Here is a 15,149-nt window from a genome sequence, read left to right as displayed (position 1 = left end):
GATACTGGGAGAGTCACTGAATGGGATTGAGTTTTGTTAATACCTCTTCTGATCCTGATATATGGTTAGAGTTGCCTTGTTGTAATAGAGCCTGTAAGAAAATGTTTTGTTCTACCAGAGCAAATATTTTTTTTGTAATCAATATAAAGTAATCTTATGGGATTTTCAGTCAATTGTGAGATGTACCACAGTGTTAGAAATCATTTGTGAAAGAAAGCCTGTTTATTCCCTACTAATACCCTTATCCAGGGTATATTTAATTCACATATAAATGACCTCCATAAAGATTTTGTATAGATGAAATGGGTATATAGAATAGGAGTTAATAATGTTCCTTTTATTACTTTTTTCATACTAATAAGGTTTGAGATTTTTTTATATTCCTTTGGTATTGTCTCCTTATTTTCTTATATCAGTCCTTCAATGCTTTTGTAATTGTATTTGTCTCCAGGATGGAGCTCCTACTCTATGGAAATTGATCCAGTCTAGCTGCTTGTTCTGTTTTTGTTTTCACTTGTTCTTTCCTTTTGGTACCATTTTTTTCTTTTCTGTAATTCCCTCTGGGATTGTGATGCTTGGGTCAAAGCATAGTGGTTCCATGGTGCTCAAAAAAGGCAAGTTAAAAGTTTGTTAAAAATAATTTTCTGGCAAATCTTTTCCAGTTTTATTCTGTTTGCACTACTCCTCATTTTCATACTTGAATGCCTTTAAAAATGGCTCTGCAAAGCTAAATATCTTGCCAACTCTCTTTAAAATGGTTTTATCCTCTACTGCTTTTCTCTGCTTTATGGGATGATACTGCTAACAATCATCCATCAATTTTCATAAGAGTTTACAGACAAGTTTATGTTCTAAACCAGTATTGCCTTTGGCTGACATCTCTCTCCATTTGGCAAATAAGGCAAATGTTTGCTGACTAAGGCACTTTCTGGGTTCTTTTGGTTTACTTGTTGTAGCAACTAATTTGCTTTGGCTTTACTTCTGGATGAAATTATTTAAATGTCAATGTCATTTTTTGTATATTTCCCACTTTTAATTTTTCAATAGTTTATTCAAACAATTCATAGTAAATCAGCTCAATTGCACCAAATCTTCTCATTACTATTTTTTCTTCTTTATTATAAATTCTCATCTACAATAAGTTGACTGTCTAACTGTGCACAGATAGCCAAGTCAAGCATAACACCCAATTCAATAGTTTTTGATATCTGTTAAAAAGATAGGCAATTTCATTCTCTTTCATATTATTTGGATCAAATGAGATAATATGTAGAAAGTACAGTACAAATCTAAAAGTACTATATAAGTGTTAGCTATAATAAAAACAATAATATAAATAGCCATTGTCATTATACTAGTCATTGTTGTAACCATTTCTAGCACATGGCGATTCTTTTTTTTAAAGAAAGTGTTCATCATATAGAAGGGTTAAATCTTCTCTTTTATAAAAGTATTTTAAATAGTGTTTAAATTCCCAGGTTAGCCATTATAAGACTATTTAATCCATGATGTAGGTAAATTCTAAATTGAGAACCAGGAGAAAAATGCTTAGTTCCAGATTTGTAACTGATTAGCAAGCAACTTTAAAAAATTCAATACTTCTTAAGAACCTATTTTCCAGGTGAAGAACATTATGGGAGGATATAAAAATTTATATTAAAACCAGTCCCTTCCCTCACAGAACTTATAGTCTAATAGAAGGATAATACATTTCCAAATGGCTAAATAAGATATGATAAGAGAAATATGAAGTGCTTGGTGGGAAGCATGAGAAAAAAGGTAATTAATTACCAATAAGAGCTATCACAGAAAGCTTCTTGGAGGAGTGATATTTAAGGTAGATTTTAAAGGATGGGATCAGTCTGTATGCAAAAGGATGGGATCAGTCTGTATGCAAAAGAAGGCAGGGGACAGACATGTCAGTCACAGCAGAATAGCATAAATAAACATTGCCAATTAAAGAAACTATATACAAGGACAGTAGGCAGTCAAATTTGAATGTGGCATTGAGTATTGTGAATAAGAAGTTATATAGGCTAAAAAAGAAGGATAGCACTAACTCATGGATAACTGTGAATATCAACTAAAGGAATATGAACCTTACTTGAAATACAAAAGCAAATTTTCTTACAACCCTCTAACAGATAGTCTAGTGAGGTGATCAAGTACAAGGAAGAAGTCTATATTATACTAGTCACTTATTTTAGGGCTTCAATTTTTTCATCTGAAAAAAAAAAGGGCTTTGTTTAGGTGATTTTTAAGGTCACTTTCATGCATAAAATACTATAATTTTATGATTATCATCAGTGGGGATTCTAATGGTAGGAAGTAAGTGGTAAGGTAAGGAGTTTGCAACAATGGTTTACACATAGATATCATTTATAAGGCAAGAGTTTGGAATTTGAAGATGCTTCTACAGGTTCCCTTGCCCACAAGAAACTTACAATTTAAATTTTAAAATGGATTCTTGCTATACCTTCTGCCCTTCTGATCTAAGCCAAAAGCTGACTGATGCATATGGCAAGATTTAGATTTATTCATAAGAACATCTTCTCATTACATAGTTACTCATTACACTATTTATTAGACAAAGGATTTTGTTATTTCATTTGTTATTATTGCTTGAAACGGTCACTTTAATTTAGACAAGAAATTTGAGTTTTTTGGAAATTACAGGTAGAAAGAGAACACTGTCCACACCATTATATCACCATTATATCCATTTCTCACAGCCCACTTTTACTAAGTCTTACCTTGGTGATTTAAGGCGACTTGGGTAGGTTGTTCTTGGAATCCAGGTTCCACTATATCGCTCTGACTGTGAGTAGAAGTCTGATCTACCTTGTCCTAAAAAGCAGAAAAGTCTAATCAAAACATGAATTTCACATTCTCCATGAACTTCTTAGGCATCTCTCCAATGTATGAATGTATGATCTCATAATGCTAAAAACTGCAACTTCAATAACACCTATAGGAACTCATCATCCCTATATCCTATATCCCGGGTCCTCAGATTTCAAGACCCACTTGGTAGAACTGATTTGTCCGGGGTGCTAGAATAAATAAACTATTTTTTCTGGTACAAATGGCTTTCTTGAATAAACACTTTAAAAGAATTACTATGAAAAGAATTCAATAAGCAAAGAAAGCAGGGAAGGACCCGCTGGGCATAGGGAAAAGTATGAAATCAACAATGACAATGAACCAAATGTACAAAAAATAGTAGGTAATCAGAAGCTGGTCTTGCATTCTAATTTCATATTACACATGAGTCTTCCATAAGACTAAATATTTTAGGGTAAACCCTGCTTCCACCTAGGACAGAGGTCTAATGAGAGTAGCAGTCTCAAAGAATTTCTTTGACAAAACACTAGAAATTCAGAAATTTCACATACAAAATCTTATAGTCAATCATCAGTTAATCAACATTTATTAACTGCTTACTATATGCTAGGCAATATGCTAAGTGCTAGAGATAGAAAGAGTCATGAGACAGTCTTTATAATCTTGCTTATAATCTAAAGGAAGAGAAAACAAGCAAATAAATACATACAAACAAGTTACATACAAGATGAGTAGGAAATAATTAACTGGGAAAAGTTAATAGAATTGGGTTTGGGAAGGCTTTTTGTAGAAGGTGGGACTTAAAAGAAACTAGGGAGATCTGTAGCCTAGGCAGAGGCGGAAAAAGTATTCCAAGAATGCAGGAAACAGTCAAGTTCAGAGCTTTTTCAATGAAGAGTAAAGAATACAATGTTATTGATCAAAAAGTATGTTTGGGGGAATAAGGTAGAAGTCCAGAAAGTAGGAGGGGATTACTTTATGTTGTTTTGAAGGTTAAACAGAACATTTCGTATTTGATTCCAGATGTGATAGGGAGCCACTAGAGTTTATTGAGTATGGGAAAGACATGATTGGATATGAGTTTTAGTGGCTGAAAATATAGTATCTCTGAAAGTGAAGGATGAGGGGCCAAAAGCAGTTTGAGAAGAGATGAAAATGTTGAGATATGATCAGTGAAATGATGAAATAACAGATTGGATCTGAATGGAGGATGGACTCAAGAGGGGAAAGACGACGCAGGAAGACCCACCAGCACACTATTATGATAATCCATGAGAAAAGAGGAGTCATATTCAATAGATGCTTAAAAGTTCTTAACAACAGATTGGATATGAGAAATAGGATAGGTGGAAGACAGAATTGGCTATGAGCAATAGTGAGGAGTAAGATTCACCCCTGAGGGACTGGGAGGATGGTGTTTGTTCTCCACAGATACAGGGGAGGTTTAGGGAGAAAGATAATTAATGAGTTCTGTTTTGGACATATTGAGGAGTTTAAGATGTCTCTCCTAGGTATCCAGTTCAAGTTGTCTGAAAGGCAGATTGGAAGTCAGCAGAGAGCTTGGGGTGGAACAGGTAGATTGAAGAATCATCAGCATGGAGATGGCAATTAAATCCATGTTAGCTAATGAAATTACTAAAGGGAAAACAGAAGAAGAGGACTCAGGATAGAACTCTGTAGAACACCGATGGCTAGAGGGCACAATCTGGATGAGATCCAGTAAGGAAGGTAGAAAAGGAGTGGTCACTTGCGAAGGGAGAGAACCAAAAAACCTAAAGGGAAAAGGTGATCCACAGTGTCATTGGCTGCAGAAGGAGAAGAGAATGAACACTGAGAAAAAACTGTAGGTTTGGCAATAAAGGGATCACTGACAACTCTGGAGAGAACAGCTGTGGCAGAATGATCGAGTTAGGACTGAGGGATTAAGAAGAGAATGAGAGGAAAGTGGAAGCTCCTGTGGGTAGGTGACTATTTCAAAGAATTTAACCACAGAAGACAGAGTTAAGACAATGGTTATTAGGGATGGAAGTAAGGGTCTTTTCCAAATGGGAGACATGGGCAGAAGGGAATGAACCGATATCCAAAGGGAGACTGAAAATAAATCATAAAAAAGTCTCAATGACTGAGACAGATAGAATGGGACTACTTGGGTGAATAGATGGGTTAGCTTTGGCAAAGTATAAAGCAGCCTCTCCATGGAAGACGCAGCTTCATAAAGGAGGAAGTGATAGTAGAAGACAAGTGAGTGATAAGATGGGATGAAAGGGGAAAGATGGAGCTGATGGGGATAAGCTCATTGTTTTCCATAAAATATAGTTTCTCTGAAAGCGAAGGATGAGGGGCCAAAAGAGGTTTGAGGAGAGATGAAAATGTTGAGAAAAGCTGCCGTGGAGAGTAGGGTTGATATGAGAGGTACAGAAGGATTCATCTACCCATCTTCATTCAACAGCATATGTGTGAATGGTGGAAGAGATCCAAGGCTGAGATTTGGCCAGATACAATCAGTGAAATGATGAAATAACATAAGAGTTGAATTGGCTCACCAATATATGAATAAGTACAATGCCTCTCAGATAACTGGACGAGAATCAAAAGTGGAAGCAAAATGTTCTTAGTTGAAGGGGATGTGAAAACATATTTTTGAGATGCACTGATTATAAAGAAATCAGTGGTAATATTCATTAAAAATAAAATCTGGCATTAATACAGAGCTTTAAGATCTGAAGAGTGCTTTATATGCTAATCTCTTTGGACCCTGACAATTCAGCAAAAAAGGAGTTATTATTTGCATTTAAAGACAAAGAAACTGAGGCATGGAGAGGTTATTAAGTGATTTGACCAATGTCTACCATGACCTCCTAGCCACAAAGCAGCAAAACATGAGGAAGGATGATATAGTAGAAGTAGGAATCCCTGGAATAGAAGGCCTAGGGCCTAGTTGTGACTCTACTATTTACCAATGGAGTGGCCTTAAACAAATTTTTTGATTTCTCTGAGTGGAAACCTATCATCTGTCAAATGGGAAACTAATACTTGCAATACACATCACTGTGGGTTGTTGGGTTTCAAGATTATAATTCTGCAAAAACTTTACTTATTTGTTACAATAATTTTTCCCCTAGGATGGGGCAGAGTAAGAAAGAAAAAAAAAAGTTTATCTTAGGGAAGGGAAGGAGACAGTAAGGAGAGAGTGCAGTCCAGGCAAGAAGGAAAATTGTGTAAAGGTGTAAAGATAGGGAGGAGGAAAAAGAGTTGAAAAATAGCCAATTTGGCTGGATTGGAGAAGATGTAAAGGAAAGTGTAATTTATAACAAAACTGGAAAAGTAGATTGGAACTCAGTTTTGAAGGATCCTACATTTGAAATGAAGGAATTTGTGCTCAACTAGTTCTAAGTCCTGTCCACAATCCTTCATGAAATAATCCACATACTTATACATTACCCTTGTGAGGCTGCTGTGTTCCAATCCACTCCAGAAGATGTCTTGGAATAACTAAGAATTCATGTGAAAGTAGGAATGAACTTGCCTAATGTTTCCTCTGACCTCTATGCCTGTCTCATGCCCAGAATGGATATATCCAGACACTAATATCTTCCTGCACACACCCAAAAGGACACTCCTTATCTAGAGTTCACTTATCTGGAGAAGTCAATTATCAAGAACAAAGAGAAAACTAGCAAGGTGAGCAAAAAAGACCTCTGAACAACCAAAGCCAGTGTCATAAAGTCCAAGCACTAAAGTTCATGCACTGACCTCACAAGTTGCTCTCTTAACATCACTTTATTCAGAGCCTATTTATTATTACTTTACACAAAATTCTAAAAAATTTACTGATTTCTCAGCTCATTGTGACACAGAAGTAGTTGGAGATACTAGAGAAGAAGGAATACTGAGAGTAGCAAGGATGAATGTGTAATATCATAATTAGAGAAATGAAGCAAAATCACAATACCATAATTAGAGCTATTTTCTGATGTGCCAAGAGATCCACTACGCTAGTAAAGTGGTATGGGAATAAGTAAATATATATATATATATATATATATATATATATATATATACACACACACACACACATACACACACACATATATAAAATATTTTATATTTCACATAATATAAAATATTTCTATAATAGAATATATAATACATAATATAATAAATTATATAAAATATTTATATTATAATATAAAATATATTATATTTTTGTCCTCTAGACTCTAAAGACCATTCAACCCTCCTTTTGCTTGCCTCACATGAATCTAAACTCTCCTTTATGTGTTTTCTCCCCTAATAATATCATTAACACCTTAACAGCAGAGTTTTTCCACTTGCACCCCCAAGAGTTTAACACAGTATTCAGCAAAAGTAAGCACTTAATGCACTTTCATTCCATTCAATTCTATTTCAGTAACAGCCATCCAGTAAAGTAAGTGCTATCATTATCCCTATTTTACTGAAGAGGATACTTTGGGTCCGGGAAATTTCAATGACCTGCCCAGTGTCCCATAAACAGCAAATATTGGAAGCAAGATTTCAACTGTGAGCCATCCCAAATCCAGGTCAAGTATCCTTTCCACTAAGCTACATTATCCTCGCTCTTAAAAAAAAAAAAAGTCTATAAATTAAGGAGATAACAATGATATGTACCACAAAGAAGATGAAATATGAAGTAGTTAGGGCCAAATTGCACCCTTCCTTCCCCTTGCCTGTCTCTCCCCCCATTATAATTCTTTTTTTTTTCCAGAAACTCTTACTTCCCTCAAGAAGTTCAAGCTCACACTAATTCACAAGAACTAATTCACAAAGTTCTGCCAAAGTTTCCTGAGTTACTGTCAAAGACCAAGAGGTGGATTTGGCAAATTATTCTGGAATTCTATGTAAGACCTATGACGAATTCCTAATTTGTCTATAAACACAACTATTTTTTTCCAGGCCACACCTATGATTTCATTCAGGTCAGCAGGTTCTCAGTTGCTGATCAACTTAAACTAAATCTTAGAGAAATGCCAGAAGATCTGAGAGCTTAAAGATTTTGTCTATTATCCCATTTCAAGGATGTGTCCACAAATGCTGCACCTGAATCCAGATTTCCCCTAAATGAAAATGGCTTTACCATGTTTCTCTACCAGTTTACATTGTTTTTCAACTACCAACTCCAAAGGGCCATTCTAAAAATAACCATGAGTTATGGTTCAGAAGTATCATCTTGAAAAATCAGGAAAGGGGAATCACATTGTTTTGTTTTCAAAGGGGACAGATACAATGTCAAGGAGTACCTTTCAAAGCAGTATAGAGCCACAAGGAGAAAAATGTGCCTCCTGTGTCATTTAAAAGATTTTTCACAATGCCTGGAAGGTTAAGTACAACTATTTATATAAGGTCCTAGTTCCAAGACAAATCATGGCCCCTTGCCAGGTGCCAAAGAATCAAAAACTGGACACTGGGGGCAAGGTTAAAAGTTGTGTTATTGTTATAAGTTGGGATTCTTTTAAAGGGACAGTCTTTGTCAGTTTGTTTGGCTTTCAAAAAAAAAAAAAAAAAGCAGAACAGAAATCTTTGGTTTCAAATCCATTTTTAGGAAGAAATAAAAATACAGTAACAAGAACTTCTCCTGCTTTTTAGGGTTCTGAAGTGCCTTCTCTCTATATGGGTCTGGGTAGCAGATTTCTTTCAAAAAAAAAAAAAAAAAACATTCAGTTATCTCTTCTACTCTAAAGCTAATTATCCTTTTGATTCTGGAAGAGCTGGTACAAGATACCTCTGAGAAGAAGCAAGGAAATGATAAGCTTACTTCGTCAGCCCTTGTCCCGAGTCAGCTCCTAAGAGGCAGTATGATAGAACAAAATAAACATTCCATTTGGAGTTAAAAGGACCTGCTTGGCCTGGCATTTTGGGGTCTCTGTTTATTCATGTAGGGAGGTATCCCTATTATCCCCAATTTATAGGTGAGGAAGTTGAGGCAGCCAAAGGCAACAATTATCTGAAATAGGATTTTAACTCTTATCTTTCTAACATGAGGTATAGTGTTCTATTCTAACATGAGGTATAGTGTTCTATTCACTTCCAGCTTCAAATCTATAATCCTAGGACCCTCAAAGAATAACATTTCATTTGCCATGATCCAACCCCAGGGCATGTCACAATAAACAGAATTTTAGAATTAGAGAACGTGGGTTCAAATCCTTTTAATACCAATTACAAGTTGAGTAATTGTGGACAGATCATTTAACCACACTAGGTCTCAATTTGCTCATCTGTAAAAAGTAAGGTTTGGTTGAACTAAATTAAAAAAAAAAAAAAGAAAAATCTCTAAATGTTCCAAGAAATTTGAAGAATATCTAGATAGAGTCTTCGTTTCACAGAGCCTCAAGTCACTCAAACAATAAGTAGCAAAACTCAGATCAGTAGTCAGGTCCCATGTTTCAAATCCAATGCCCATTCCCCATGTGAAGCATCAAATGCTTAGCCTTTCTGGTCTCAATAAGTGTAAAAATGAAGGAACTGAATTGATGATTTCTACTGTGCTTAGAAAATAATTCCTAGAAACCAACTGTTCACATCATTCTCTTTCTCAGAAATCTTCAATGGCTCCTTATTGCCCCTAGGATAAAAACAAGTCTTCTTGGCATTTACATTACTCATTTGATGCTACTCTGTTTTATAGAAGAATAAAATCAAATGATTCTTCTTCCAACACACTTTGAAATGAAGCTTTTTCTGATCCCCGCAGGGGTTAGTTTTTGCTCCCTCATCCAATTTGCTTTATTTACTTATGATTACCTATGATATTCCCCATCAGAATAAATTCCTTGAAGATAGGTATAACCATAAGCTCATATGATGCATCTTATGTAACAGACACTTAACAAATGCTTTGATTATTCCATATTTCAAGCAGTGTTTATATTTTTTATTTTGAATACATTTTGCATATACATTAGAAAACTAAATAATGATTGAGTCATTGTATTTACCAGGATTAAATAACTCAAATATTCATTAAATAAAAAAGATGAACTATGCATAACAGGAAAGGTAATCTCTACTAGCATATTGTTTGCATTATATATACAGAAAAAATAATTATTATTAACTAAAACAAAATACTTCAGGGTGAATTTTCAAAAAATTAAATAACAAATCCCCAAAGCATAACCTTTGAATTTTGAGTAAAGTTTTCATCATATGTATTTTTTGTACTTTTAAAAATGGAATAAAATTTTAAAATATTTATCAGGCAAACATGAAAGACAATATATTTTGTTCAAAGAACTAGTTTTCATCTTTGTTTCTTTCTTCCTAAACTATATTAAACTTCTCTGCCTTTTCAATCCCACAAAGTTTTGGACTTTCCCCTTCCCCACTTTAAAGTGAATTAGTAAAGCTAAAATGATCTCTCCTTTTCTGAATTTCTCATGGCTTATTCCTGTCCTTTTCTTAGATCCTTATTAGAGCCTAACTTGTACAGGTATACCAAACATCATAAATGATTCTGCAAAAATCTGCTATTATTAGGCATTAAAAAAAATGTTATAGGGACCAGTTACTTCAGCAGACTCCATGTTACAACTGAACAAATGATGGTAAAGCAAGATTCTAAACTTTATAATAGAATGTACAATTGATGCTAATGGAAAATAGCCTCATTTGGGATAAGCGAATGTTGCATCTTCCTGTATCCTAATTATCTATGCATTTACTCAGATTGCCTTTCTTGCCCATAAAACTATTAGAATAGAAAATGTGCTATTTATCATTCCTGTATTCTGAGTGCTTAGAACTAAGTCACATGAAACATAGGAGGCTCCTGATAAATACCAAAAGAAGAAAATGTAGGAAATATGAGAAGCTTCTGTTACTGCTTTCACGGTCTCTGTTAATAAAACTGTTTAAAAATGACTCCCACTGTTTAATGGAATCACGTTTTTCAAAATGTCAAGAGTCAAATTGTATCCTTTGAATTATATTCGGTCAACCCTGAACCACCTAGTGCACTTGGTATGTTGTGGGCAAAATTGTTAAATGGTCATGTCACACTGTTCTTTCAAAGTTATGAACTGACCCTGGTTAGTACCACTTCTGAAAATTCTGGTAAGAATTCAGTGGTAGGTCATCAAAAGTCAAAGCAACATTTTTTAAACCTTGTACCAAAGAGTTACAATGAATGTGTTGTCTAATTATACATATATATACATAGCTACAGATATATCTTACATTTACCCCAAAAGAAGATTTTTTTTCCCACATAATTAATTGGACAACTGAGAAGCTTAAATTTGTGCCCGAATGACATCTAGTGGCACAACAAGGTAATTCCAAGTTATAAATCTTAGAGGAGGGAGGAAGAGGAAGCAACAGAAGGGGAAAGAGAGATGGAATAAGAATATTTAGCAAAATATTTGACTATCAATGTCCTTTCCTAAAATTAATGATCAGAACTAAACACAATGAATTAGATATGTTCCGACCAGACCCAAGTAGAGTATTATCATCTCCCTGAGCCGATGGCTTCTCTTGATACAGCCTAAGTCAACATGGCTCTTATGACTTGTTCTATCACATTGTTGACTTGTATGGAGTTTTCAGTTCACAGAAACCTCAGATTTCCCCTAGATAAACTCCCCACTAACCAAACTTCATACTTCCCCCATAATAAATACTCGTTGATTCATATCTTGTACTTGTAAAGCTGATTTCCTGAATGCAAATTTAAGAATTTGGCATCTATCCCCATTAAATTTCATTTTATTAGATTAGTCCCAACATACCTGTGTATGGAAATCATTATGGAGTCATCCTGTGTAATATCTGTTCCTTCTGGCTTTGTGTCATTGTCAGATTGGAGAAATAGACCTGTTATTCCTTAATCAAGGAAGAGTTGAGTGCTAATTTAAAAAAAAAAAATGTTAAGCTACAATTCAGGACACAGAATGGATGCTCTGGGCACTGAATCAATGACCTTCCTTCAAGCTGATACAAAGCCAGGTGGATCAGATTGCTCACCCAGGTCAAATCTAACTAAATCTGATAGCTCTTTCTCTTCTCTATAAGGATAACATGAGAGGATTTACCCAGATTTCATCAAAGTACCTGACAAACTCTATATATAGGATGTTCCTGATCTAGCAATCCTGAAAGATGAGATAGGGAGAAGAGAAGGAGGAAAAGAGAAGAGAAAGAAGAGAGGAGAGGAATAGCAAAAGGAGGAAAGGGAAAGAGAGGGAAAGGAAGAGGAGAATGGGTTTTATCATGAAATGGAGGGGGGATACAGGATGTGTGAAAATTTTCTACTTCTTTCTTTTGCTCATTCACTACATCTGCTGCTATCTTGCAATTCAAAGAATCCCATTAGGAAAAATATTTATTAGGAAATAAACATTAGGGACTATTTTTAACAATCAGTCACCTACATGAGCTGTGGTCTTGATCACAGGATCATACTTAAATCAGAGCTGGCCTTTAGAGGTCAACTCTCTCATTTTACAGACAAGAAAACTGACTTACCCAAGATCACAAAGCCAGGATTCAAAACCAAGTGCTGAGTCTCTAACCAATGTTACCTTTCACTATGTACCTTGTTGCCTCTCTCATAATGTCCTGGAGGACAAAATAATATTTTTATCTTTGTAATTTCAGCATTCAGCACACAGGAAGCACTTACTAAATGCAAAGTGAACAGAACCAGGAGAACAATTTGTACAATAACAAGGAAAAATAACAACTTTGAAAACTTAAGAACTTCGGATCAGTGCCATAATCAAACTATGATTCCAGTAAGTTCCTGACAGAAAAGGAATAGACTTAAATGGCAAAATGAGACATAAATTTTCAGGGCCAATGTGAGGCTTTATTTTGTTTTATTACATACATTACAAGGGCTTTGAGATAGTGGTGTTATAGTTTAGTGATATTCCATTATATCTGCATACCACAAATTGTTCCATTGTATATATTTTTAAGTAGTAATTTTACTGTTTACTGAGAAGCTATATAGACCAGTGAAAAGAGCGTTAATCTCAAAGCCAGGAAAACCTGTTTCATGTCCCTCCTCTGATAGAGAATGGGCAAGTCACTTTATCTGTTAGGGTTACTGGCAACTAACTCCCTAAGACTAAATAAATCTCAGAGAAGGATGAGGGGACTGATCCACATTGGTAGAAGGAACTCTCCCTGGCAGTTCCTTAAACCAATTAAATCTCAGGTCCAATCCCTATCCTTGTTAGATGGCACACATAGACCACCTCAACCTACAGGTGTGCTACAGCATCTCTAACATGAGAGTTAATTGTTAAATTTTCATTGTGAGCATTTATACCTTGTATCTCCACAAGCTATAAATTAGAGCTTGATTTATTGTTTTATGAATGGTATAGACCAGAAGTATCAAATACACAGGAAAGTCAAAAAATTATATTAAAATGTAATTGGAATGCATACCCTTTGGTACTACTGGGTGTCCATCCCAAAGAAAGCAAAAGAGGGAAAAGGACCCACATGTGCAAAAATGTTTATAGCAGCTCTGCCTATGGTGGCAAAGAATTGGAAAATGAGTGGATGCCCATCAATTGGGGAATGGCTGAATTCAGATTTCATAAGTTATGGTATATGAAATAAAATATGGTATATGAAAGTAATGAAATATTATTGTTCTATAAAAAATGATGAACAGGCTCATTTTAGAAAAGCCTGGAAAGATGTACATGAACTAACATTGAATGAAACAAGCAGAATCAGGAAAACATTGTACCCAGCAACAATAAGATTATGTGATGTACAACTATGATAGATTTGATTCTCCTCAGCAATTCAGTAATCGAAGGCAATGCCAATAAACTTTAGATGGAAAACGCCATGTGTAACCAGAGAGAGAACTATGGAGACATACTATTTTCACCTTTTTTTTCCTCTCTCGTGATTTTTCTTTTGCTCTGATATTTCTCTTCCAGTGTGACTTATAATGAAAATATGTAAAAAAAAAAAAAAAAAGAATGTACATGTATAACCTAAAAAAATTAATAATACAAAAATATAAAAACTTTTAAAAAAGAAATAGTACTAATGTAAAAATGTAATTGGGAAATAATTAACAAAATAAATAAAAAACAACAGAATATGGATAATATTAACATGGGTAAGTTTTAACATTCATTTTTAAAATAAAACTTTGAATTTCAATTTTTTTTGTCAATTTGACACAGGCTGCATATGTACAATCATGTAAAAGGTACTTCTATATTAGTTGTAATATGATTTTTCTGAGTTGATATGTGATCCAAAGGATCCTTACATAGGGATTTAATAAACACCTTTTCTAGCTGGATTTGACACTTTAGTCTAGATTTAAAGAAAGTGATGGGAGAAAATGTTAATACTTTAGATTAAACTTTTTTAAAAGCTGGTAATTAAACATTCACCAACATAAATCTCAAATATAATTAATTAAAAATAACTCAAAAACTTACAAGTCACAAAGTATAAGAAAAATCTAAAGTAAATTTGCAATGATAAATTAAAAAAAAAAATAAAGGAGCTACATAAAGTCTAAAAAAGGTAAGTAGAAAGACCAGTGGAATACAGAGGCAGAAGACCTGAGTTCTAGTACCAGATTCTGCCTCTTTTTAACCACCTGAGCTTCATGCTTTTCTCATCTGTTATAAAGACGAGATGATCTTTAAGGTCCCTTAGAGTCTAGTATTCCCTGACACTATTACCATGGCTCAATAGTGAAACTGAAATGGCATTGATTTCTCTGTCTTTAATCTACAAAAACATGCTTGACAAAAAAGTAATTTGACCAGGGTCACTAATTTATTTCCAACTGGCGTTTTATTTGTGCACTAATATCTATGAACTAAATAATCAATAAGAAAGCCACTGAACTGCTGATTAGAAAATCTGAACCCTTTAAGTTGCTTAAGAGTATTGAAAACTTCTCTAAAGAATGCAGAAGAAAGAAAGAAGAAAATAAAAGACATGGCTAGCTCTCTAAACACAATTATTTCTCTGAACTCAAAATCCAAAGTTATTCTCTAGATTGTAACTATGCTATCTTATCACAACAAGCACCTAATTTCCATGTAAAAAAATTATGGTAATTTTTGATTAGAGAATCCAGATGTTTCAAGGATACAAAATTCACTCTAACATTTCAAGTAAGGTAATATTCAAATGCTTAAATGATCTATTTCTACTTTCTATTGGGCATCAATGGATTCACCAGGATGTAAGAAAATACATTTTAAACACAATAAAAAACTTCCTTAGAAAATCAGAAGTAATTTATTTGAAAGACTACATGTTTT

The 15,149-nt window shown here is 34.4% G+C and overlaps 1 protein-coding gene across 7 annotated transcripts in view; it reads right to left on the bottom strand.

Moving 5' to 3' along the window:
* Positions 1 to 15,149, bottom strand: part of GRB10 (growth factor receptor bound protein 10) — a 263,879-nt gene that overhangs the window by 151,859 nt on the left and 96,871 nt on the right. For all 7 annotated transcript variants that reach the window (XM_031957203.1, XM_031957205.1, XM_031957204.1 and 4 more), the window contains one exon: positions 2,754 to 2,847. In XM_031957203.1, the coding sequence (XP_031813063.1) occupies positions 2,754 to 2,847 (94 nt within the window). The remainder of the gene's footprint in view (positions 1 to 2,753; positions 2,848 to 15,149) is intronic.

Source organism: Sarcophilus harrisii, chromosome 1 (assembly GCF_902635505.1).
Source record: "Sarcophilus harrisii chromosome 1, mSarHar1.11, whole genome shotgun sequence".
Classification (NCBI taxonomy): Eukaryota; Metazoa; Chordata; class Mammalia; order Dasyuromorphia; family Dasyuridae; genus Sarcophilus; species Sarcophilus harrisii.
This window is presented reverse-complemented; position numbering and strand designations above follow the sequence as displayed.